This window comes from Elephantulus edwardii, unplaced genomic scaffold, assembly GCF_000299155.1.
Source record: "Elephantulus edwardii isolate Elephantulus edwardi_28Jun2011 unplaced genomic scaffold, EleEdw1.0 scaffold00001, whole genome shotgun sequence".
Classification (NCBI taxonomy): Eukaryota; Metazoa; Chordata; class Mammalia; order Macroscelidea; family Macroscelididae; genus Elephantulus; species Elephantulus edwardii.
Genome location: NW_006399751.1, coordinates 39,172,388 through 39,197,430, shown reverse-complemented (window position 1 = coordinate 39,197,430; position 25,043 = coordinate 39,172,388). Strand labels below are relative to the sequence as shown.

At 37.1% G+C, this 25,043-nt stretch overlaps 1 protein-coding gene across 1 annotated transcript in view; it reads left to right on the top strand.

The window, feature by feature from the left end:
* The window catches only part of AGPS (alkylglycerone phosphate synthase), a 202,913-nt gene that overhangs the window by 112,240 nt on the left and 65,630 nt on the right, over positions 1-25,043 (top strand). Inside the window, exons 10-12 of the mRNA XM_006878799.1 lie at positions 2,732-2,840; positions 8,813-8,940; positions 17,827-17,878. Coding sequence (XP_006878861.1) covers positions 2,732-2,840; positions 8,813-8,940; positions 17,827-17,878 — 289 coding nt within the window. The remainder of the gene's footprint in view (positions 1-2,731; positions 2,841-8,812; positions 8,941-17,826; positions 17,879-25,043) is intronic.

Genomic DNA, 25,043 nt, shown 5'->3' with positions numbered 1-25,043 from the left:
CGCTATGAGTTGCAAGCGACTCGATGGCACATAACAAAAACAACAACAATCACTGTTAATACTTCTCATTCAGGTTTCTCTTTCTAGACATTTTCACATGCACATGTGCATATTTAGCTTTTTAAGCAAAACAGAAAATAATTTTGTACTTACATATTATTTACATTATATGTTCTATCATAGTAACATTAAATAAATGCAAGGTTGCATCATCATTTTGAAAAATTACATAATTATTTAACAGATAATTAGAATTAATTGTCCTGGAATTCAGATTTCTGAGATTCTTGTAATTGGATTGACTAACTCATGCCATTGCTTTGAGATCTTTTTTTTTCCGAACTTGAACCTTGAGAAAACTGATGTCCTAAAGTCAACTTTAGGTCAATAAATAGTCTCATTAGTTTTACTTTAGACATTGGTCTTTTATGAAGAGTTAATTTTAAACTGTATGCAGAAGTATTTATGTCAGAGTAGAAAATAGTAGTACTTCAAGTAAATTGTTACATAAATACTGTTCTGATCTTGTTTCTCTGACAGTGCCAATAACTTGGGTTATATGATGAGTCTTTAGAACAGTTTTGCTCCCTAGTTTAAATGTTACTTCAATTTCCAAAGCATATATTAAATAAACACCAATCAGTGAACATTTAAATTGTTTTTCATTTTAAATTTCCTGAAAAGGAGGTGAGCATATTCTGCAATGGTTTTTTCCCCATTGTTGTTGTTATGTGCCATCGAGTCATTTCCAACTCATAGCGACCCTAAGCACAACAGCTCTAAACCCTGCTCTATCCTGCGCCAACCGCACTGCCTCCGACACACCCATCCCGATTACCCCAGTCACCGAATCAATCCATCTCATAGAGGGTCTTCCCCTCCTGCGCTGTCCCTCTACCCTCCCAAGCATGATGTCCCTCTCCAAGGACCCGTCCCTCCTGGCGACATGTCCAAAGTGTGTCAGACGAAGCCCCAGAATCCTTGCCTGCAAGGAGTAGGTTGGTTTAATCCTCTCCAAGATGAATCTGTTTGTTTTCCTGGCAGCCCATGGTACATTCAGTACCCTTCTCCAGCACCACAGCTTAAATACATCTTTAATAATTTTCTTTAGACGAGTTCTGAAGTTTGAATTGTTAAATCAAGAAGTTTTACATTTTAAACTTTTGATTCTTCACAAAATTGCGTGATAAAAATTTTCTACCAATTCACATTCTTGCCACCACCATCACTAGTACTTTGAGAATCTTTATTTTGCTAGATTAATTTTTGGGGGCGGAAGTTCTTTCAATTTTCTCTTCCTTTAATAGCTAGGATATATAAACTTTTAAAGTCCTCTTTGCCAATATTTAGCTTTTATTTTGTAACTTGATTATTGATGTCTTCTCACTTTCAGTACTAAAGTTTATCTGTCAAAAATTTTACAAAAAATAGTAAAAAATTCTAAAGATACATTGCATTTTTATTTACAGTCATTCCAAATATCTGAAATTATGGGTGAGTGACAGCCTCCCCTCCCCAGTATACTTATTTTCTCACCTGTGTGAGGTGTATGTCACATATGTTAATCACTTTGCTCTTTCTCCTCCACTCTTGAAATGGTTCATTTATTTTCCTTCTTCTTCCAAATTTTGGCCTGCTCTTAACTAATATGTTGTTCTTTTCACTCTTCTACTAAGTAGGCAGAGAGTAGATAGGTTGAAACTGAGCATAAAATAATAAAAATATTTCTGCCCCACCTCCGTGTATTCTAAGGGCCTAGAGAAGTACCAGAATACCTGACATGATGATATTGTTGTTAACTTTTGTTGCATTGCTCCTCAGTCCATGCTACCTGTGTGTATTAGCAAAATAAAAGTACTCCAGAAGTTTTCTTGGCTGTAATCTTCATAGAAGCTAGACCTTTTTTCATGGAGCGACTTAAAAGGTTTGAACTGCTAATTTTTAAGCTAGCAGCCAGCTGCTCCTAATGTTAATATAAATTGACAAACACCTTATAACTCTTGAGTCAGAACTGACTGAAAGCTGACTGTTGGTTTTTGAAGATTGTATTACATGAGGGGAGATTGCCCGTCTTTGTACTGTAGAGTCTCTGATGGATTTAAACCACCAAAATTATGCCCTTTGGGCTAGTAGAAAAACATGCTATGGACTAGGCCATCAGTGTTCTCTGATGTTAATAATGTTGTTGTTATTGAACCAACTCATAGTTGACCTTCCAGAGGGTTTTTAGGGGCTGTAAATCACATGAGAAGAGTTTGCCCATCTTTCTCTCATGGAGCTGCATGCCTTCCAGTTGGGAGCACAATTTCTGATATTACAATAGTGCTTCATAAATACAATGAAATAAATGAAAGGTTGAATCTATTAAGAGATGGTCATTGCCTGTATCATGATCCTTTTAATTCTTTTGTAGCTAGTTAATTTTAGGTTAGTTTGGTTTGAAGAAACGTGTTTTTCAGTTCTTAAAATGATAAATATACTTAAACTAATTTAAAACTAGAGGTGTATGTTTTTAGAATGATTCCACCCCACTTTTAAAGCTGTAAACAAATTTAACTTTAGTCTAAAATATCTAAAAGAAACTAATATTCTCCATGGTATCACAATTTATTACTTAATGTGATGTTTAAAAATACTGTCATACATAAGTATATGTATGTGTACTTATACATACTTCCACATAATTTATTAACACATGTCTAAAATTAACATCATGTATTGTATTAAACAGGTGGTTCATATAAAAATGGTAACACCTAGGGGTGTAATAGAAAAAAGCAGCCAAGGACCTCGAATGTCAACAGGCCCTGATATTCATCACTTCATCATGGGATCTGAAGGTAAATAGAGCTGCAAATTTATTATGAAAAAAATACAGGTTAGTGACTAAATTTTGTGAAAATCAGTTATATTGTCCTATCAGATCATCAGAAAGATATTTTATATACTTGAGGAACTATGACCTTTTGGAAAGTTTATTTTAACTTAGTACTGTGTAAAATTTTAATTATGAAAACATTAAACATCCTCCTACATTTTTGCTTTTTTGTATTTCTAGAGACAACTAGGTTCTTTTATTTTTATTTTACTTTTTTTAAGAGGATTTTAAAAAAATTATCTTTCTCTTGTATATTTCTCCATGTCTTTCCCTTTATTGTATATTTCATTTTTCTTAACTCAGTTTACTGTGTTAGATATTTAGCAACTACGTTTTTCCCCTCTCTTCTCTCTCCCCTTTTTAAGTTTTTAATAAACATTTTTGGAGCAGTACTTGTTAAAACTGAGATGATACTTTTAAACATTTTACTATTTTTTAGTCTTCTAAGAATTATCAGGAGAAAGGATTAATACAGCATTTCCATATTCTCTATATTTATAACTTTTGCTATGTACTATTTGATTTTTAAAGGAATAGTGGAATTGAAAATTCTTATTCATAATTTTTTAACATTCTGTTGTTTTTATTTTTAAATTTTTCACCTCTCAAGTAGTCTCTTTCCTTAGTTACTTAATTTTGAATAGATTAGGATATAATTTTTTATCTAATCCAAACATTTGAATTTTGGCTTTTGAAAACTTACATTTTATGTTTTTAAAAAATTTACATTTAAGGGGAGCTCTTGTGGCCAAGTGGCAAGAAGCTACAGTGCAATCCCAGAGGTATGAGATTTGTATCCACCAGATGCTCTGCTGAACAAGGAGGAGCAATCTCCTCCTATACCAGTCAGATCCAATTTGACAGTGCACACACACACACACACACACACACACACACACAAAATAATAATAGTAAGAAAATCTACATTTGATAGTTACAGCATCATGAAAGACAGTGAAGAGATTGAGATTGTTAATAGCTTCAGTTTGGCTCCACTTACATTGATGTCGTTTAATCATGTGATGATGACCTTGAAAGTATTAACATCATAAGAACTTATTTCCCCCATATTCCAGTAAGCTACCCATACAAAAATCTGTTAAATGTAATGTTTTTGTCTGTTTTGTGTTAGGAATTTTGCACAAGGATTTTTTTCCAATCATCATCTTTTTCTCATTTTCGTTAATACAGTGTGGTCGATGTAATAAAAATGATAGTAAATATTTAAAATATTTTAAATTCTTAACATTCTTTATCTAGTAAATGAAGTGTAATAGTAATATGTAATGGTTTGCTTGTTTATTTGAAAAATTATTGAAAATACATTTTCCCTTTTCCAATCTGCAACATTTTGCTCTACAGCTAAAATATATATATGAATGCTTGCTCTCAGTCCTTTTGTGAAGTTTCATTTGTCATCTCTTGTCTACTTATACCTTTTTTGACTCCTCTACTGAAACATTTGCATATCCTCTGAGTTCTGGGCTGTTATGCTTTTTCATGACCATGGAACTTAAAGGACAGCTTGAATGATTGATTATATGTACTATTTTGAGATCACACTTTATGTGTCTTAAAATTTGTTCTAAAGAAATCTGATGACTTAATTATCTTACCATTATGTTTTTATTTTGCTGTTTTATTCTTGGAGGCCCTTAGAATCTTTTTTTCCCTCTTTATTACTCAAGGGTAATCAAGAATCTCTGGTGGCCTGGTAGTAAGGAATTGTGCTGCCATCCCAGGGCATATGGTTTGAATTCACCGGCTGCTCCTCCAGAAACTTCCTACTGTGCAATTTGCTGCCTCTGAAAACCCACTAGAGGGTCAGCTATAGGTTGAATCTAACTTGATGTTGTTGTTGTTGTCATGTGCCGTCGAGTCGCCTGTGACTCATAGCGACCCCATGTACAACAGCCCTAAACTCCGCTCTGTCCTGTGCCAATCGCACTGTCTCTCACACTCCCATCCCAATTATCCCAGTCACTGAATCAACCCACCTCATAGAGGGCCTTCCTCTCCTGCGCTGTCCCTCCATCCTCCCGAGCATGATGTCCCTCTCTAAGGACCAGTCTCTCCTCACAACATGTCCAAAGTAAGTTAGACGGAGCCTCAGAATCCTTGCCTCCAAGGAGCCACCCGGTTTAACCCTCTCCAGGACAAATCTGTTTGTTTTCCTAGCAGTCCATGGTATTCTCAATACTCTTCTCCAGCACCACAGCTCAAAGGCATCAATCAATTCTCCTTCTATCCTCTTTGGCTATTGTCCAACTCTCTGATGCATAACAGGTGATTGCGAAGACCATGGCCTGTATCAGACGCTCCTTAGTCTCCAGAGAGACACCACTGCTCTTCAGCACTTTGGAGAGGTCCCTAACAGCAGACTTTCCCATGGCAATGCACCTTTTAATTTCCTGGCTGCTGGTGCCAAGACTGTTGACTATGGAGCCAGGCAAACTAAAGCTGTGTGCAATCTCAATCTCTTCACCATCCATCCTGATGCTAACAACAGCAAAAAGTAATCAGTTTAGGCTGTGTTGATTACTCTGCAATTTAGAATTGATTATTCTGTCCCTTTGCTTCAGTATCTGGTGAACTATTGTGAATTCAGGTCTTCTTTAATTTTTGACACATTTTCTTGGATTATAGTTTATATATTCAGAGGGGTTTTTTTTGTTTTTAATATTTCTTTTTTAAGCTTAGCAGACATATCTGTGCAATCTCTGTGTTCCTTTGCCTTTCATATCAAGCACCCTTTCTCCCCAATTTTTTCCCCTCTGTTTCATTTTTATTCTTTTAGTTTTTCTTCTTGTCATTACTAAGTTTTCATTTGAATCTGTTCTTTTTATTTTTGTTTTGCTGATTCTGTCTTTGCACATTTAGCACCTAACAAGAAAAACAAATACTTTTAATACTTCTTTGAAAATATAGAGTATATTTTAAAATATGCTCCAGTTTACTATGAACGCTAGAGGTACGCAAATAGTTATAGTAGTGTAGTGGTAGAGCTTAGACTGGAAGTTAGTTAAAATGAGGAAAAACAGTGACAGACATCATTTAAGGGTGGAGGGTTGGTAAAGGAGAGGAAGACCTTCAACCAGGTCAGTTAACATGGTGACTGCCACAATGGGCTCCAATATGTCAGTAAGTATGAAGATGGCACAGGATAGGACGAGGTTCAAATCTGCTATCCATAGGGTCACTATGAGTCATGCTGGACTTCACGGCACCTAACAACAGTTTATTTTGAAATTAATCTTGATGTTTATTTATTTAAAAATATGTTCTGGTTTATTTTGAGATCACACTTTATGCTTCTTAAAATTGCTGTTGCCTCAGATCTATAAGTTGTTCTAAAGATATTTGATCCCTTGATTCTCTTGCTGTTACAGGCTTTTTCCTGTTTTATTCCTGGAGACCAGAGAATTTTTTTCCTTTTCTTTATTGTTTGTTGTTGTTGTTACGTGCTGTCGAGTTGCCTGAAACTCATAGCGACCCTCTGTACAACAGCCCTAAGCCCTGCTCTATTCTATGCCAGTCTTACTGTCTCTGACATGCCTACCCTCATTACCCCAGTCGCTGAATCAGTCTATCTCATCGAGGATCTTCCTTTCCTGCATTGTCTCTCCGTCCTCCTAAGCATGATGTCCCTCTCTAAGGACTGATCCCTCCTTGCAACATGTCCAAATTATATCAGATGAAGCTTCAAAATCCTTGCCTTCAAGAAGCAGCCTGGTTTAACCTGCTCTGGTTAAACAGGTTTAACAGGCCAAACCTATTTGTTCTCTTAGCAGTCCATGGTATATCCAATACTCCAACACCATAGCTCAAAGGCATCAGTCAGTTCTCCTTCTATCGTCCCTAGTCATTGTCCAGCTCTCTGATGCGTAGCAAATGATTGCAAAGACCATAGCCTCTATCAGGCGCACCTTAGTCTCCAGACTGACATTGTTGCTCTTCAGTACTTTGGAGCGGTCTCTGACAGCAGACTTTCCCATCATAATACATCTTTTCATTTCCTGGCTACTGGTGCCAAGATGACACAACAGAGTGTGGAAATTAGTGAACAATATCATTAATATAACATGCAAACAAGATTCTTCTGAAGATTATCTAAAAACAACTGAACAGCACATCAACAGAGAATTGCCAGAAGTGCAGGCTGGGTTTAGAAGGGGCTGTGGTACTAGGGCTATTATAGCTATTGTCAGGTGGATCCTGGCTGAAGCAGAGAGTACCAGAGGAATGTCTATCTGTGTTTCATTGATTATGGAAATGCATTTGACTGTGTAGATCATAACGAACTGTGGATGACTCTGAGAAGAATGGGAATCCCAAAACACTTGATCGTGCTAATGTGAAACCTATGCTTGGACCAGGAGGCAGTCGTCAGAACAGAGGAAGGAAACACTGCATGGTTCAAAATTGGGAAGGGTGTATGCCAGGGATGTGTCCTATCTCTATACCTTTTCAATCCATATGCAGAACAGATTATACAGGAGGCTGGGCTCTATGAGGAGAAATGTGGCATCAGGATTAGAGGAGGAGTCATCAGTGGTCTGTATTATGAAGATGACACAGCCTGCTTGCTGAAATAGAGGAGAACTCAAAGTGCTTGCTGAAGAAGGTCAAGGACTGCAGCCTTCAATATGAATGGAGGCTTAATATCAAGAAAACAGATTTTCACCACTGGCCCTATTGGCAGCATCATAATAGATCGTGAAGATACTTAGATTGTTAACAGCTTTAGATTGCTAGGGTTTCTTTATTACTCGAATATAATTTGTTAGCTCTCATGGCCTAGTGGTAAGAAACTATACTGCAATCTTGAAGGCATGTTGTTTGAATCCACCAGCTGCTACACAGGAGAAGGATGGGCAATCTCCTCCTGCCTTTGAAAACCAGCTGAAGGTTCAGCTGTGGGGTGATTCTGACTTGATGGGACTCAGCAGCAACAACAATTTACTTTAGGATCGTGGTTGACTTTCTGAGGGACATTTTATTAGCAAAAGGCTTTTATTTGAATTTTCTGACTTTTTACCATAGTTGTTTCTATAGGTTTGGCCTTTTATTCTTTATTACTTTGGGAAGGGTTCTTACTCTGAGAATGCTTTTTTCTTCTATCTTCTGTGTTATCTGGTTTATGAATGGTAGTGGTTTTGGTGGTTATATTTCATCTCTGTGCAGGGGTTAATGTCTGTAGGCTATTTTGAACTGGTTCACAGTGGCCAGTTATGCAAAACTGGAACAAAGTTAAATTCACCAAATGTGTATAATCCAGAACATTGACAGAATGGGGAAAATGCCGTCCTGGAAACCCTGGGAGACTTGGATGAGTCATAGTCAGCCCTTTCTGGGCCTCTGATATGTAACACTTGATTATTGCCAGGTCTTTGCAGAGCAACAGCAATCAAAGTGGTGCAAGTTGTCTCTGTCTTTGAAATGAGCATCCCTGTTTTGAGCTCATCTAATCAATAGATTTATTGCTATGCTACCCACTGCTCTTCCGTTCTAAGATGATTCCATTTCTCAGGGCTTTAACCTGTAATTGTATCTGCCCCAGTTAACGTTTCACTTCACTTACATTTTAAAAATTGGTTCTTGTAACACTGCCCTTGACTGAAGCAGGCAGAACCAGTTCAAACTATGTCTTGTTTTTATAAGACCCTTAATTTTATCTCTTTTATTCCTTCACTGCTTTGTGTCCAAAGGTATCATTTCTTTTGTATAAATGAGAATATCCCTTGAAGCAGTGCTTTTCCAAAGTATATATGTATGTGGTTGCGTTGTGTGTGTGCATCCTTTGAAACAATAAAATCTGTTCAATGGTTTTTCTCAAAAGAGTTAAGTAACCATTATTCCCCAAATTGGATAGATTGAAATATGATTTAGAAAATTGGCATGTGATGTATTGGATTATTTCCCCTTCTTTTTCAGGAACCCTTGGTGTGGTAACAGAAGCAACGATAAAAATCAGACCACTCCCTGAATACCAAAAGTATGGGTCAGTAGCTTTCCCTAATTTCGAACAAGGAGTAGCTTGTTTAAGAGAAATTGCAAAACAGGTAAAAAGAATATATTTCTTTTTTTAAAAAATCATGCATACTTGATTATGATATGTCACAAATAGTCTTCATAATAAGTTGTCTGTGTTCTTTTCTGCAGTTCTGTGTAAAAAAGATCATGTTATATAAGTCATCCCTTTCTGTATAGTTGATATTTCTTTAATTACTATTATATCTATTTTCTTGTTAATGGCAGTGGGTTTGTGGATGGTTTTTATAGCTGTATAATTTATTTCCTAGTATAATTTTAAGCTAAGGTAAGGTTTGTACTTGATTTGATGACTTCAAAGAACTAGAGTTTTTGTTGAATGTTTAATTTTCTTATTTATGAGTAGGATATTTTGTGATTGAGCTAGTATTTTATTTTTTTAAATTAGGCATTTTCTGAATTGAAATTTTGAATGACCCCAGAATTTGGAAATTAAATACAAGTAATCAAATGTTTCTTAGTTCTGAGAATTTGCTGGCATTCAACTCTTTTGTTTTATAATGTTATCTAAGGCAAAGATTAAATTAAATAATACAGCATACTATAGGAATATGTTTAGCTTTCCCCCCTTTTTCCTAAATTCTTTTTTATTTTTATTTATATTTTAACTAAAATTTACAGAAATCTTGGATTCCTATTCATTCATTGTTGCACATTTTCCTCTCTACTCCCACCTCCAGTTCACTTTTCTCTTTGAAAAGATTCTTTCTTATATGTGGTTCGAATCCACCAGATGCTGACGGAAAAGGAGGGATAATCTCCTCCTGTACCTGTCGGATCTGATTTGACGGTACAGACACACACAAAATTTAAAAAAAAAAAGATTCTTTCTTTGTTGCACAGCTCCCCCAACCCCCCGCCTGCCAGTCCACTTTGCTATTATGCATCTCTTATTCTGGACTTTTGTCATGCAAATAATAACTAAATCATGTATTTATTTTAGACAGTTCTTCCCCTCATCTGTTTCAATGCAGTGTTCACTATTTATCCCCTCTTTTCTTCATTTCCCCCCAATACCCATGTCAGTCATGTTTTATAAAAGTGGCATTATGCAGTATTTGTCCTTTTGTGACTAAGATACTTCACTCAGCATAATGTTCTTCAGGGTCACAGATTTTGTGTTCTTGTTTTCTCTTTCCTTCTTAAAACACTAATTTTTCTCTCTTCTCTGTTTAATTCTATTTATCAGTGTGCATAGTTACATGTTTCTTTAAGTATTTGAGACATTGCTTGAACTATAGTGGTTTATGAAAACATTTTTCCAACCTTTTCTGTAAAGGGCTGTCTTGGGAATATGTTCCACTCCCTTTCTTGCTTTTCCAGTCCTGTTGAGTTCTTTAACACTTCCCACCAGCTGTACTCAGATATATTTGTGAGGGGAAGAGAGCTTTTTTAATATGACCTAGGTAGATCATCTTCCAGTATTCAGAGCAGGGTAGAAGCTCTGGTAAAGCAAAGGAAGGCTATATATAGCAAGTAGCCAATATTTGTGTGGACTTTTTAATTTTACTAAAAATAGAAAATGATAGAGAGTTTTTATCTTCCTCTAACCCCGAAACAGTCACTGTTAGTATTTTAAAGAAATTTAAAGGAAAATAGAAAAATACTACCTATGTACCCATTCTCAAAAAAGGGTGATGCAACAGAGTGTGTAAATAATTTAAAAATATCACTAACATCACATCCAAGCAAAACATTGCTGAAGATTATAAGAAAACCAACTAGAACAGTACACTGACAGAGAACTGCCAGAAATACAAGTTGGATTAAGAACAGGCCATGGCACTAGGGATATCATTACCATTGTCAGATGGATCTTGGCTGAAAGCAGAGAGTATCAGAAAGATGTCTAATTGTGTTTTATTGATGATGCAGAAGCATTTGGCTGTGTGGATCACAACAAATTATGGCTAACATTGAGAAAATTGGGAATCACAGAACACTTAATAGTGCTCATGCAAAGCCTAAAACTAGATGAGGAAGCAAGGAAACACTGCATGATACATAATCAGGACAGCTGTAAACTAGGGATATATATTCCTTTTCTGTACCTTTCAGTCTATATGCTAAACAGATCATTTGGTAGTTGGACTTTATGAAGAAGGATGTGGCATCAGGATTGGAGGAATAATTATCAACAACTGCTGTATGCAGATGATACAACCTTGCTTACTGAAACTGAGGAGGACTTGTAGTGTTTGCTGCAGAAGATCAAGGACTGACGTTTGAGATGCAATATGGAATACATCTCAACATCAAGAAATCAAAGATTCTTAACCACCAGGCAAATTCGCAGCATCCTGACAGATGGTGAAAAGATTGAGGTTGTTAACAATTTCATCTTCCTTGGATCTACAGTCAATACTCTTGGCACCAGCACTCAGAAGATCAGAACTTGAGTTGCTTTGGAAAAGTCAGTTGTCAAAGAGACTTCTCCAGATTACTATAAACCAACATGGTCAGTCTAGAGACTGTTTGATAACTTATTAAATATTGTTTTATTTTACTAGATTGAGGTGATATCTCATTGCTTTGATTTACATCTCTCTAATAGCTAGAAATATTGAGCTTTTCTGCCTTTGTTGGCCATCTGAATGTTTTCTTTGGTAAAGTGTTCCTTCATGGTCTCTGTTCATTTTGTCTTTGGGTTGTTTGTCTTTTTTTGGCTCAGCTACATGTATTTTTATTAATTTTAGAGATGAGCTTCTTGTCAGATGTATCAGTGCCAAACATTTTTTCCCACCATATAGGTTCTCTTCCTTAGTTTTTTTGAGAAACCTTTTTTTATATATAGAGATTTTATTTTAAAAGGTGTAAAAAGAGTGAAGACAGCAATTTCAAGTCACATCTGTCTCGTGATGGTCTCTAGTTCCCCACCGAGGCAGTTGGTACTCCTCTGTAGGTCCTGGTCTAATTGGCACAGGAATCTCTGGTTGCAGAGGAAGCATACTATCTCGGCTGCTTCCCCCTGGATGGTACTGAGATTCTCTCAGATTTTTTCCTGCTGAATCTGCTCAATGTAAACTTGGTAGAATGACAAAATTAGCCAATCAATCAAACTTGTGGATAAACTTGCACACCTGTTTTCACATTCCTACCCAGCCATGTGTCAAAATCAAGGGCAATAGCCTCTGACAGCCTTTTTGAATAGACCCACGACACCATAGGAAGTAATTTCTTGATGCCATCTATTAGCCATTCTGTATTGAGATTATCCTAGTTATCCCCAAAGTGTATTTTTTAGAGCCTGTTTTCAAATGTGTATCAAGGTTTCCGTATTGTACTTTAGTTGTTTTAGAGATGGAATTTCACCAGAATTTGATAGTTATTATTGTTAGGTCCTGTGGAGTCTGATATTTGTGGCCCTGTGTCCAGGATACAAATCCTCAAAGTTGTTATGATGTTTGATTCTGTTGTATTGTTGTAGCCACTGTCAATACATCTCATTGAGAATCTTCTTTTTCAGTCACCCCTTAGTTCCTTAGAAGAAGGATGGCAGAATTTCATCTCATCCACTATGGATGTTACTAGAAGGTACAGTCCCTGGAAAAGAACATTAAGAGATCATTGCAAAAGAAGACCTTCAATTCTTGTTCAAAGGAACGTTCATGTTGTATTTAAAACAGAATTGTTTGTTCTCCACCACTTCTTGGAATACTCAACCTTTTTTTTTTTTTAAATTTTAATGAAAGTTTACAGAGACTTTGGATTTCTGTTCATTCATTATTGCTCAACATTCTTTTTAACACCACTGTGTTTCAAAGTCATCAGTTCATCTTTGGTCTTTCCTTATTATTACACATATAAGGCAATTCTGATATTACTGCTCAAAGTGACCTCTTTGCTTTTTAACTTTATAAAGAAGTGATTTGTAGGAAATTTGCCCAACACACTACATCATTTGATTTTTTGACTACTGTTTCCATTGGCATTGATTGTAGTCTCATGTCAGATGACCATCCATTTCAGTCTTCCTTCCATTTATCATGATTTGTTTTCTTTATGTTGAAGAGTAATGCATGCTGAAGACTAGATTCTTATTGCCATCGCAATGTTTCAAGTCTCTTTGCTTTTAGCAAGCGAGACTGTATGCAGTCCTGATATCATATTCTTCTTCATATAGTGCAGCTTCTTGGTTATATTTTAATGTTGTTGTGTACTGTCAAGTCAGAACTAACTCATAGCAGACCCTCCAGTGCGTTTTCAGAAACTGTAAGAGAAGATTTTCCATTCTGTGGGGCACCTAGCTATTCCAGTTGCTTTCTTTGGCAATGACAATGCACCTGCTTTCCACTAGGCTACTGGAGTTCCCTCATATTTTAATGATGTATTTTAGTTTATTTGGGATGTGTTTGTGAAAAAATGTTCATTCCTAGTGGTATCTTTATGGAGCTGCTATCCCAAAGTCATTTTCAAGTCAAAGAGCCAAGTTAGTAATTTAGTAGAGATTATTTTATCTTAGCCATTAGACACTTTTAAAGAATGTACGGTGAGTTTGGTTTTTTAAATAAGCTTTTACTTTCTATTGCTTTGCTTACAAAGGTCATATATATTACTTTTCACACTGGATCTTTCCCATTTTCCATTTACCCACCCTTCCTGCTACCCTGTGTGTGACTCTATGATTACCCCCTGCCCTCGTCACCCCTCAGACGCATTTTTTGTATTGTTGTGGGTTGTTTGCTTCATGTTGTGTTTTGGTTTTTTTTTCATATTAATTTCAATGTAAATTTACAGGACTTTGGATTTTCATTCATTCATTGTTGCTTTACAAGGAGTTTTAAAACACAAGAACTCCAAAAAAAATTTTTTAAAAAAAAGCACAAGAACTCCAAGGTCTGGATGGAAAAGTGTTTGGCATCTCTCTTAGTATCTTTAAACAGCTGCACAACCAGGAATCTGTTATGTTCTCTTGAGGAATTAATTAACAATGTACAAAGCCTTTTTTATTATATATCCTCCCAGGGACAACTTCCCCTTACATCTCACCTGAGTTGATTTTGCTGATTCTTACCAATGTTGTTGTTGTTATGTGCTGTGAGTCGCCTGCGACTCATAGCGACCCTATGTACAACAGCCCTAAACTCCGCTCTGTCCTGTGCCAATCGCACTGTCTCCGACTCTCCCATCCCAATTATCCTAGTCACTGAATCAATCCTCCTCATAGAGGGCCTTCCTCTCCTGCGCTGTCCCTCCACCCTCCCAAGCATGATGTCCCTCTCTAAGGACCGGTCTCTCCTCACAACATGTCCAAAGTATGTTAGACGGAGCCTCAGCATCCTTGGCTCCAAGGAGCCACCCAGTTTAACCCTTTCCAGGACAAATCTGTTTGTTTTCCTAGCAGTCCATGGTATTCTCAATACTCTTCTCCAGCACCACAGCTCAAAGGCATCAATTCTCCTTCTATCCTCTTTGGCCATTGTCCAACTCTCTAATGCATAACAGGTGATTGTGAAGACCATGAACTATATCAGACGCACCTTAGTCTCCAAAGGGACACCACTGCTCTTCAGCACTTTGGAGAGGTCCCTAACAGCAGACTTTCCCATGGCAATGCGCCTTTTAATTTCCTGGCTGCTGGTGCCAAGACTGTTGACTATGGAGCCAAGCAAACTAAAGCTGTGTACAATCTCAATCTCTTCGCCATCCATCCTGATGCTGCCAATTGGTCCAGTGGTGAGAATCTTTGTCTTCTTGACATTGAACCTCAATCCATATTGTAGGCTGCAGTCCTTGACACTCTGGAGCAGGCGCTTCAGGTCCTCTTCAGTTTCAGCAAGCAGGGTTGTGTCATCCGCATAACGCAGATTGTTGATAAATTGTCCACCAATCTTGACCCCACATTTCTCCTCATAGAGCCCAGCCTCCCGGATAATCTGTTCTGCATATAGGTTGAAAAGGTATGGAGATAGGATGCATCCCTGGCGTACGCCCTTCCCAATTTTGAACCATGCAGTGTTCCCTTGCTCTGTTCTGACGACTGCCTCCTAGTCCAAGTATAAGTTTCGCAATTAGAACGATCAAGTGTTCTGGGATTCCCATTCTTCTCAGAGTCAGCCATAGTTTGTTATGATCTACACAGTCAAATGCCTTTGCATAGTCAATGAAACACAGATAGACATTCTTACCTATACTCAAAATAAATATATTCTTTTCTACTAATATTTGGTATTATTCTATGCGTTTAGGTTTTGACAAGTCTTAGACATTTCTGCTTTGTTCTAAAATAATCTAAGGTCAGGAATTTTTTTTTTCTCTAAGCAGATCTTAAAAATATGGTAACTCTGTGTGTCTGTGTGTGTGTGTGGAGAAAGAAAAGAGAGATTGGTTTAATATTCTACCCATAGCATCCTTAAGCATTGCAAATAGTGTCTTGAATTTATTCTTTCGTTCTTTCAGCATAAGAAATGCTGAGCAAGTTTGGCCCTTTTGATTTTCCAACTCCTTACACAGTTCGTTATAATATTTTGCCTTGTCTTCCCACACAGCCCTTTGAAATCTTCTATTCAGCTCCTTAACTTCTTGATTTCTTCCCTTTGCTTTGGCTTCTCGGTGCTCTAGTACAATATTTAGAGTCTCTCCTGACATCCGTTTGAAGATGGAGTGAGTAATACAGAGTCATTGTACCAAAAAGAATTGGGTGACCCAGAAAAATTTAAAGAACCAACATATGATCAAGAGGCAGTGATGATGAAGGAGGAAGTACAGGCAGACGTGGCAGAAAATAAAGCCTAGGAATTGATGGAATACCAATTTGTGTATTTCAGCAAATAGATGCTGCCCTGCATCTGCTCACCAAGTTGTGCCAAGAAATCTGGAGGACAGCTGCTTAGAAGAGGTCCATATTTATTCCCATTTCAAAAAAAGGAGACCTGACATAGTGTGGAAATTATTGAACAATATTACTAATATCACACATTAACAAACTCCTGCTGAAGATTATCCAGAAAAGACTTGAACCGTGCATTGACAGAGAACTACTAGAAATATAAGCTGGGTTTAGAAAAGGTCATGTCACTAGGGACATTATTGCCAATGTCAGATATATCTTGGCAGAAAGCAGAAAGTACCAGAAGAATGTCTGTGTTTCATTGACTATATGCAAAGGCATTTGACTGTGTGGATCACAATAAATTGTAGCTAACCTTGAGGAAAATGGCAATCTAAGAAAACTTGATTGTGCTTGCATGAAACCTATATTTGGACCAAAAAGTGGTCCTCAGAACAGAGCAAGGAAACACTTCATGGTTCAAAATAAGGAAAGGAGTTCATCAGGGATGCATCCTATCCTATATCTTTTCAGTCTGTATGCAGATCATTTGGGAAGCAGGGCTTTGTGAGGAGAAATGTGGCATCAAGATTGGAGAAAGACTCATTAACAGCCTACAGTGTGCAGACAACACAACCTTGCATGCTGAAACTGAAGAAGACCTGAAACACTTGCTCCAAAAGGTCAAGGACTGTAGTCTTCAATATGGATTGAAGCTCAATATCAAGAATACAAAAATTCTCACCACTGGGCCAATTGGCAGCACCATAATAGTTGGAGAAGAGATTGAGGTTGTTAACAATTGCAGCTTGCTCAGATCCACAATTAACACTCTTAATACCAGCAGTCAGGAAATCAGCAGATGAATTGCACTAGGTAAATCTGCTGTCATGAACCTCTCCATAGTGCTGAAGAGAAATGATGTCAGTCCAGATAACAAAGGTGCACCTAATCCAGGCAATGGTCTTCTCCATTACTTGTTATGCTTCAGAGAGTTGGACAATGACTAGGGATTACAGAAGAATAGATGCCTTCGAGTTGTTGTGGTGCTGGAGAAAAGTCTTGAACATAGCATGGACTTCCAAGAAAACAAATAAGTCTTCCTTGGAGAGGGTGGCAAGTCTCTCCGTGGAGGCTAGGATTTTGAAGCTCCGTCTCATTTACTTTGGGCATGTGGGTAAGAGATAGACATCATGCTTGGAAGGGTGGACAGACCAGAGAGGAAGACCCCAGATGAGATGGAATGATACAGTAACTGGGGCGATGGCGGTTGGAGTGTTGTAATTAGTGAGATTGGCTCAGGATAGGGAAGGGTTCAGAGCTGCTGTACTTAGGGTCATTATATATTGCAGGTGACTCAGTGGCACATAACAATAACATACTATGACAAGGTTGGAAGCAAGAGTGGCATCCACTTCCTAAAAACATGCCTCTGGGAACTCTCTGAACTTTGATAAATGTCAGTAGTTGTAAAGGGGCTTTGGGCCTTTTGTTCCTAGGGTCGCTATGAGTCGTGTTCAACTCAAAGGCAATCAACAACAACAGAGAGAGAGAGATACTGATTCTGTCTCTGAAATATTTTATAAAAGCAACAGGTGTTCTGTTTGTCTATAAATTGTATAAAAAATTAAGTGACACCTTGACACTTCTCTAGTAGCTTAACTCTACTAGCAGCTCCTCAGGAGAAAGAGAGGCAGTTATCTCCTGTGAGATTTACAGCCTCCTGAACATCTGCTGGAGGGTTAACTTATGAGTCAACTGCAACACAACAGCAGTGGGGTTTTTAGTTTTGTTATATCTTTAGGAATTTAGCTCTTGATTTCTTAAGTATACTGTTGGTTTTAGTGGTATTATTTCAAATGGTCCAGTCGGGACTGAATCGTAGCTGAGCCTCTAGTGGATTTTCAGAGGCAAGAAATTGCACAGAAGGAGATTGCTCACCTTTCTCCTGAGGAGCAGCTGATGGTTTCAAACTGTGTCCTTTGGTTGCCAGTATAACCCTTTACCACTAAGCCACCAGTATTCCCTCTCTTAACTACAAAAAGATAATACTTATCTTTTTCCTATATAGGTTCTTACTTACTAAAAAAAAATTATCACTTTTTTTTCCCTTTTCTCTTTAATACAGAGATGTGCACCTGCATCTATTCGCCTCATGGACAACCAGCAGTTTCAGTTTGGTAAGAGTCCTTTAAAAATTTCCATTGAATTCTTAGTCTCTGAGACCAGAAAATAAGACCTTATTTGCAAATAGAGTCCTCAAAGATTTTGTCAATTAATTTCACACAAGGTGATACTTGAGTAGCAACAGTCCCCATCCCGTTTTAGTGAGATCTTATAAAAGAGAAGAATGAGGTTAAGGAAAATTAGCCTTGGGATAGGAAGTTATGCTACAACTAGTAATTTTTAAATCTGTTTGTTTTACAGAGTGAATTGGGGGAGGAGAGGGAGTAAAAATGTTTGTGAATTAATTAAAAACTAGTCTTTATGTAAATTTTCACAAAATTAAAAATAAAAATTTTTAACAACTTGCTTGTTCCACAGCAAAAATTTAAGAAACCTTAATATACTACAAGAGTAATGGGTGCAGTCATTATTATTTATTTATTAGAAAAATAAATGTTCTAATTCTTAACTTGGTTGAGATGTTGACTTTTCCCCTAAGAAACTAATTGTAAAGTTGTGATACCACAAACAATGACATGTTTTAGGGTGTTTTGATACAGGATAGCGTGAGAGCTGTTACAAGAGTTGAATCTGAGTGCTGGACTGTCTTTATCCCGGTGTAAATTACCAACAGGAAGAAACTTGCAACTTTGTCTCAAAAAGCCTTTGGGGGATTCAAACCACTAGAAATGTGTGGCTTTTAGGTTAGCAGTGAGACTTTCCTTTGTACTGTTGTTGTTAAGTGATATTAAATCAAGTAGAACTAATAGTGACCATATAAATAACGGATGTGAATTCTGCCTATCCTATCTCATTCTGATCATCTCAGACATACTCGACGCACCCTTATAATCACTGTGTCAGTCCATCTCATTGAAGGTCTCATCTTTCTTCACTGACCCTCCACCTTTCCTAGCATGGTGGCCTTTTCCAAGGACTAGCCTTTCCTAAGACAATATTCAAAGTATTTAAGACAAAATTTTACCCTTCTTTGCCTCCAGTGAGCACCCTGGCTGCATATTTTCCCAAAATATATTTATTTATCCTTATGGCAGCTTATGAAATATTTGACACTCTTCTCCAACACCACAACTCAAAAGCAGTGATTCTTCTTTCATCCTTATTCATTGTCCATCTTTCAGCTGGATAACAAGTAATTGAAAAGATCATGCACTGGATTAGTTACACGTAAGTCTTCAAATGAGTATCACTGATCTCCAGCACTTTTGGGAGGTCCCTGACAGCTGACTTTGCCAATGCAATATATCTTTTAATTTCCTGACTACTGGTACGAAGGTTGATTGTGGATCTAAGCAAGATGAAGTAATTGAAAATTTCTGTGTCTTTTTCATATATCATATTGTTTCTGATTGGCTTAGTGATGAGGATTCTTGTTTTCTTGATATTGAGATGTAACTCATATTGAAGACTGAAGTCTTTGATCCTCTACAGCAAGTATTTCAAGTCCTTCTCACTTTCAACAAGCAAGGTTATGTCATCTGTATGATGTGCAGGCTATTGATGAGTCTTCTCTTCATCCTGATGTTACATTCTTCTTCATGTAGTCCACAGCTTCTCGAATTATTTTCTGAATACAGAATGAGTAGGTATGGAGAAAGGATACAGCCCTCAAACACAGTTTCCTGATGCTAAACCATTAAGTTCCCTTTGTCTGTTAATCCAACAGTTTTTACTTCAAAACAATTTTGTGTGTGGAAAATCAGGCTTCTTAGCTGCTTATAGCCTTTTGAATCTTCAGTACCTATTGAATCCTTTCAGTCACTCTGTTTTTCAAGATAATTTCCTGTTTTAGAAAGGATTCAAAGTTCCAACATTTTGCCTTAAATCTGCAAGTATTATGTTGTAGTCCTGAAATTGAACATTATAATTTCAAGACCCAAGACTTTTCTGTCTAATACACATCTTTGAAATATATTTCTACTAGATCTTTTTGGTTAGTAACAGTATGATATTATACCATCAGCTCATTTGTCAGCTTGTCTTACTGTAGTGGCTTGAGTGGTTTTGGTGCTAAAAACTGTGCCACTTGTATTTCAGATACCTGCAGGGTCACCCCTCATAGATAAATTTCATTGGAGCTTCCAGACCAAGATTGAATAGGAAGAAAGACTTGATAGTCTATTTCTGAAGATACTGGTCAATGAAAACCTTACTAGTAGCAGGTTATGTTATATAGTGCTGGATAATAACTTTCTGAGGTTGGAAGGCACTCAAAATATGACCAGGAAAGTGTTACCTTCTTGAGGTAGTTTACATTAATGACGTGGATGGAGTAGAGCACTTGGGACTTTCATTTGCTGATGTTACATGACTTTAAATGAGGAGAAACAGCTATAAGCTTTCTTTAATAGGTTGGAACATGGAATATATTAAATATAAATCTAGGAATATAGAAATCAGTTAATAAATAGAACACAAGAAAGCAATATCCTAGGCATTTATAAGCTGAAATGGGCTAGTATTGGCCACTTTTAATTGGACAATCAATCATATGATTTTTTTCATATGATGGAAATGACAGACTGAAGAAGAATAGAGTTGCATTAATTGTTAAAAAAGACTTTTCAAGATGTTATATAGTCTAATATATACATATATGATATATATTATATATATATGTAATATATATATAATGTGTTAGAATCATACCCATAAACCTGCAGGAAAGACTACTTACTGTTATACACACCAACCTCTAATCCTAGAGGGAAGTAATCAAACATTTTACCAACTTGTGCAGTCAGAAATAGAACAAACATGCAATCAAAATGTATTGCTAATTACTGCAGACTGGAATATTACAGTGGAATCAAACATATAATTGGAAATATGGCCTTGATAATAGCAACAATGGGAAGAATCCCATGACAGTACTTTTATACAACCAACTATTTATTACATATACCTATATCAACAACATAAAATGGCATTATATAAATGGATTTCTTCAGATAGAATATACATTGAGTCATGTATCAGGCAATGAAAATTTTTAACAAATTATGGGTTATGAAAAATCCAATAAATGTAATTGAAGAATTGAAGAAAAAAAAGAATATGCATTGACCACTTCATCTATGGAAAGAGACAGTGGAGAAGCTCAATGTCGTATCATCAGTCAGAATAAAGGTGGAGCCTGACTCTGGTATAGACCATCAATTGTTCAAGGTTCAAGTTGAAGCTGAGGAAAATGAAAACAAGTTCCTGAGAGCCAGCCTTTGATTTTTAACATATCCCACATGCATTTTAGAGCATTTTCAAGATTTGACTCACTGAACGCTCATCCCTGAAGACAAAGGCATTGTGAAATGACACCATGTATTTAAAAAAAAAATATTCTTTTTTCAATGTAAAGTAGCTAAAGGGAAAGGAAGAAATGGTGAAATACAAGAACTGAATGAAAGATTTTTAAAATGATGCCGTCAGAACACCAAGTAATATGATGAAGTGGGCAAAGGTCTGGGGTTAAAAAATCAAAATGGAAGATCATGCACAGCATTTCTCAGAAAAAGAATTAAAGAGAATATTCAAGCCTAAAGTTCAAATATTGGCAGATTCTATGGACAAAATATTTAAATATTCCATATTAAAAGAATATGGAAGGAATGCACAAAGTCACTGAATCAAAAATGATTGGCTGATGGTCTATTTCTGGAGGAAGAGTAGGATTATGAATTAGTGATACTGAAGGAAGACGTCTAAGCTTCACTGAAGATAATGGTCAAAAACAAGGGATTCATGGAATACCAACTGAGATGCTTTGACTGATAGAACACTTTAAGTAGTTGTCAATGCCAAGAAATTTGGCAGGGAACTAACAGGCCGTCTGAAAGACATCTTTATTTGTACAATACAGCACAATTAGCAAACAAAATACCATACACCAGTAGATTTTTTTCTAAAGATAATTAAGAAATGTTTGAAGTTATACTTAACAGTGGACTTCTAGGAAGGCTAAAATTAGAAGACATCATAGAATGAAGGATTTCATTGTTGATTATCAGATGGGCCTTGGCCAAAAACAGAGAATGCCAAAAAATATTTGCCTGTGTTTTATTGACAGTGCAGAGACATTAAGCTGTGTGAATCTTTAACAAATTATAGAGTAATATTGCTGAGAATGCAAATTCCAGAACACTTGATTGTGTTCATGCACACATCTGTGCATAGATCAAGAGACAGTTCAACTACAGCTAGAGAATACTGCCATATTTTAAAAATCAGGAAAGGTATGTTAAGGTTGTACCATTTCACCATACTTATTCATTCAGTCTATAAACTGAGCAAATAGTCTGAGAAACTGGACCATGTGGTGTCAGGATTGGAGGAAGATTTTTTAACAACCTACAATATGCAAATTGTGCATTTTTTTAAGAGCAAAAAAACCATAAAACTAAAACTCACTGCTGTCAAATTGGAACCATCTCATAGTTGACCCTCCAGTGGAGTTTTAGAGTACGTAAGTTGCATGCGAGTGCCCATCTTTTGCTAAGGATTAGAACCACCAGAGAGGTACGTGAAACTTTTGCATTAGCAGTGCACCTCCCTATGAACAATGCCAGCAGAGCAAAGATTTAAAACTTACTGATGAAGATAAAAGGCTACTATAAAGTCTTCAGTATGAATTCTGCTGCAGCATAAAGAATACAAACATTATCACAGCTAGACAAATAAGCAACATCATGTTAAACAGAAATGATTGAAGCTGTCAAGGATTTCATTTTATTTGTATCCATGACCATCACCACTGGTAGCAGCAGTCAGGAAATCAGACAACAACCTCTTGAACTGGCAAATCTTCTGCAAAGACCTCTTCTCTTTAAAGTGTTGAAAAAGCACAAGTGTCACTTTCAGGGCCTTACTCAGGATATGTTTTCAGTCACCTCTCCAGAGAGCTGAAGAGCAATGATGTCAGATCTAGAGATATTTAAGGTGCACCTGATCCAGACCATGATTTTCTCAATCACTTGCTGTGTCTCTGTGAACTAGACATTGATTAAGGATAATAGAAGACAACTAGGATGCTCCTTGGAGGCAAGGATTTTGAAACTGACTCATGCTTTGGACATGTTGCCAGGAGGGTCCAGTCCTTGAGGAACGACATTATGCTTGGAAGGATAGAGGATCAGCCCAGAAGAGGAAGACCCTGGATAAAATGGATTGTCCATGACAATGGCAATGGGGGCAGGTGTGTCAGATGGTGAGGTTAACTCAGGATAGGGCAAAATTCAAATCTATTCCTAGGGTCGCTATGAATTGTAGTCAACTCAACAGCACATAACAACAGTGTATGGATGTAAAAAACTAGAGCATGAATAAGAAAAACGGAAGAATTAATAACTTTGAGTTATATATTATATATAATATGTAGTATAAATATTTATTTTTGTATATGTGGATATAGATAGGAAGTGAATATTTGATGTTGTTACTTCTAATAATTTATATCTTAGAAATTATTTTATATCAGTGGCTATACTAGAGAAAGTTTCAGTAAAAGGGAAAAAAAACATCCTCAGCTCTGCCCCCTATTTATGGTCCAGAAGCTCAGAAAATTATTGGGTTAATCTATTTCTAGTCAGCACTTTATTTTTTTTATCCTCTCAAATTACAACTAGAATATCTGTCCTTTAACTTCCGATTAAGTTATGGTGCTTGTTATTGTTATTTGCTGTCGAGGTGCCTGCAATTCATAGCAACCTGATGTACAACCTCTATCCTGTACCAATCTCATTGTCTCCGACATGCCTACCCTCATTACCCCAGTCACTGAATCAATCCATCTCATTGAGGGTCTTCTTCTCCTGTGCTGTCCTTCTACCCTCCTAAGCATAATGTCCCTCTCCAAGGACTTGTCCCTCATTGGAGCATGCCCAAAGTATGTCAGACAAAACTTCAGAATCCTTGCCTCCAAGGAGCAGCCTGGTTGAACCCTCTCTAGGACTAAGCTGTTTGTTCTCTTAGCAGTCTATGGTATATTCAATACTCTTCTCTAACACCACAGCTCAAAGGCATCAATTCTCCTTCTGTCATCCCTAGTCATTGTCCAGCTCTCTGATGCATAGCAAGTAATTGCAAAGACCATGTCCTGTATCAGGTGCACCTTAGTCTCCAGACTGACACCATTGCTCTTCAGTACTTTGGAGAAGTCTCTGACAACAGACTCTCCCATTGCACTATGTCTTTTTTTAAATTGTGTGTGTGTGTGTGTGTGTGTGTACCGTCAAATCAGATTCTACTGGTATAGGAGGAGATTGCCCCCTCTTCTCCACAAAGCGTCTGTTGGATTCTAACTGCATGCCTCTGGGATTACAATGCAGCTTCTTGCCACTAAGCCACCAGAGCTCCCTGCAGTACTTCTTTTAATTTCCTATCTGCTGGTGCCAAGAGTGTTCATTGTGGACTCAAGCAAACCAAAGCCGTTAACAATCTCAGTTTCTTCATCATCTATCATGATTCAGCCAGTTGGCCCTGTGCTGAGAATCTTTGTTTTCTTGATATTGAGCTTCAATCCATATTAAAGATTATAGTCCTTGACCTTCTGCACCAAGCACTTTAGGTCCCCCTCAGTTTCAGCAAACAGGATTGTGTCATCTGCATAATGCAGATTATTGATGAATCTTCCTCCAATCTGGATGCTTCATTTCTCCTCATAGGGCCCAACTTCCTGGATAATCTGTTCTGCATATAGATTGAAAAGCTGTGGAGATAGGACCCACCTCTGGCGTTCACCCTTCCCAATTTTGAACCATGCAGTGCTTCCATGCAGGTTTCACATCAGCATGGTCAAGTGTTCTGGGATTCCCATTCTTCTCAGAGTTAGCCACAGTTTGTTGTGGTCCACACAGGAATATCATCCAGGAAGAATGCTGAGGGTCATTACAAAAACAGAGGAGGAAGAAAAGACCAAGATGGATGTCAAAAGAAACTCTGAATATTGTAATAGTGCATTGAGAAGCCAAAGCAAAGGGAAGAAATCAAGATATTAATGAGCTGAACAGAAAGTTTCAAAGGAAGCACAGGAAGAAAAAGTGTTATAATGAAATGTGCAAAGAGCTGGAGTAAAAAATTAAAGGGGCCAAACTCGTTTGGCGTTTCTCTTTTTTTTTTTTTTTTAACTGTTTTTTAATGCTTACTTTTTTTGTTTGTTTGTTTTGG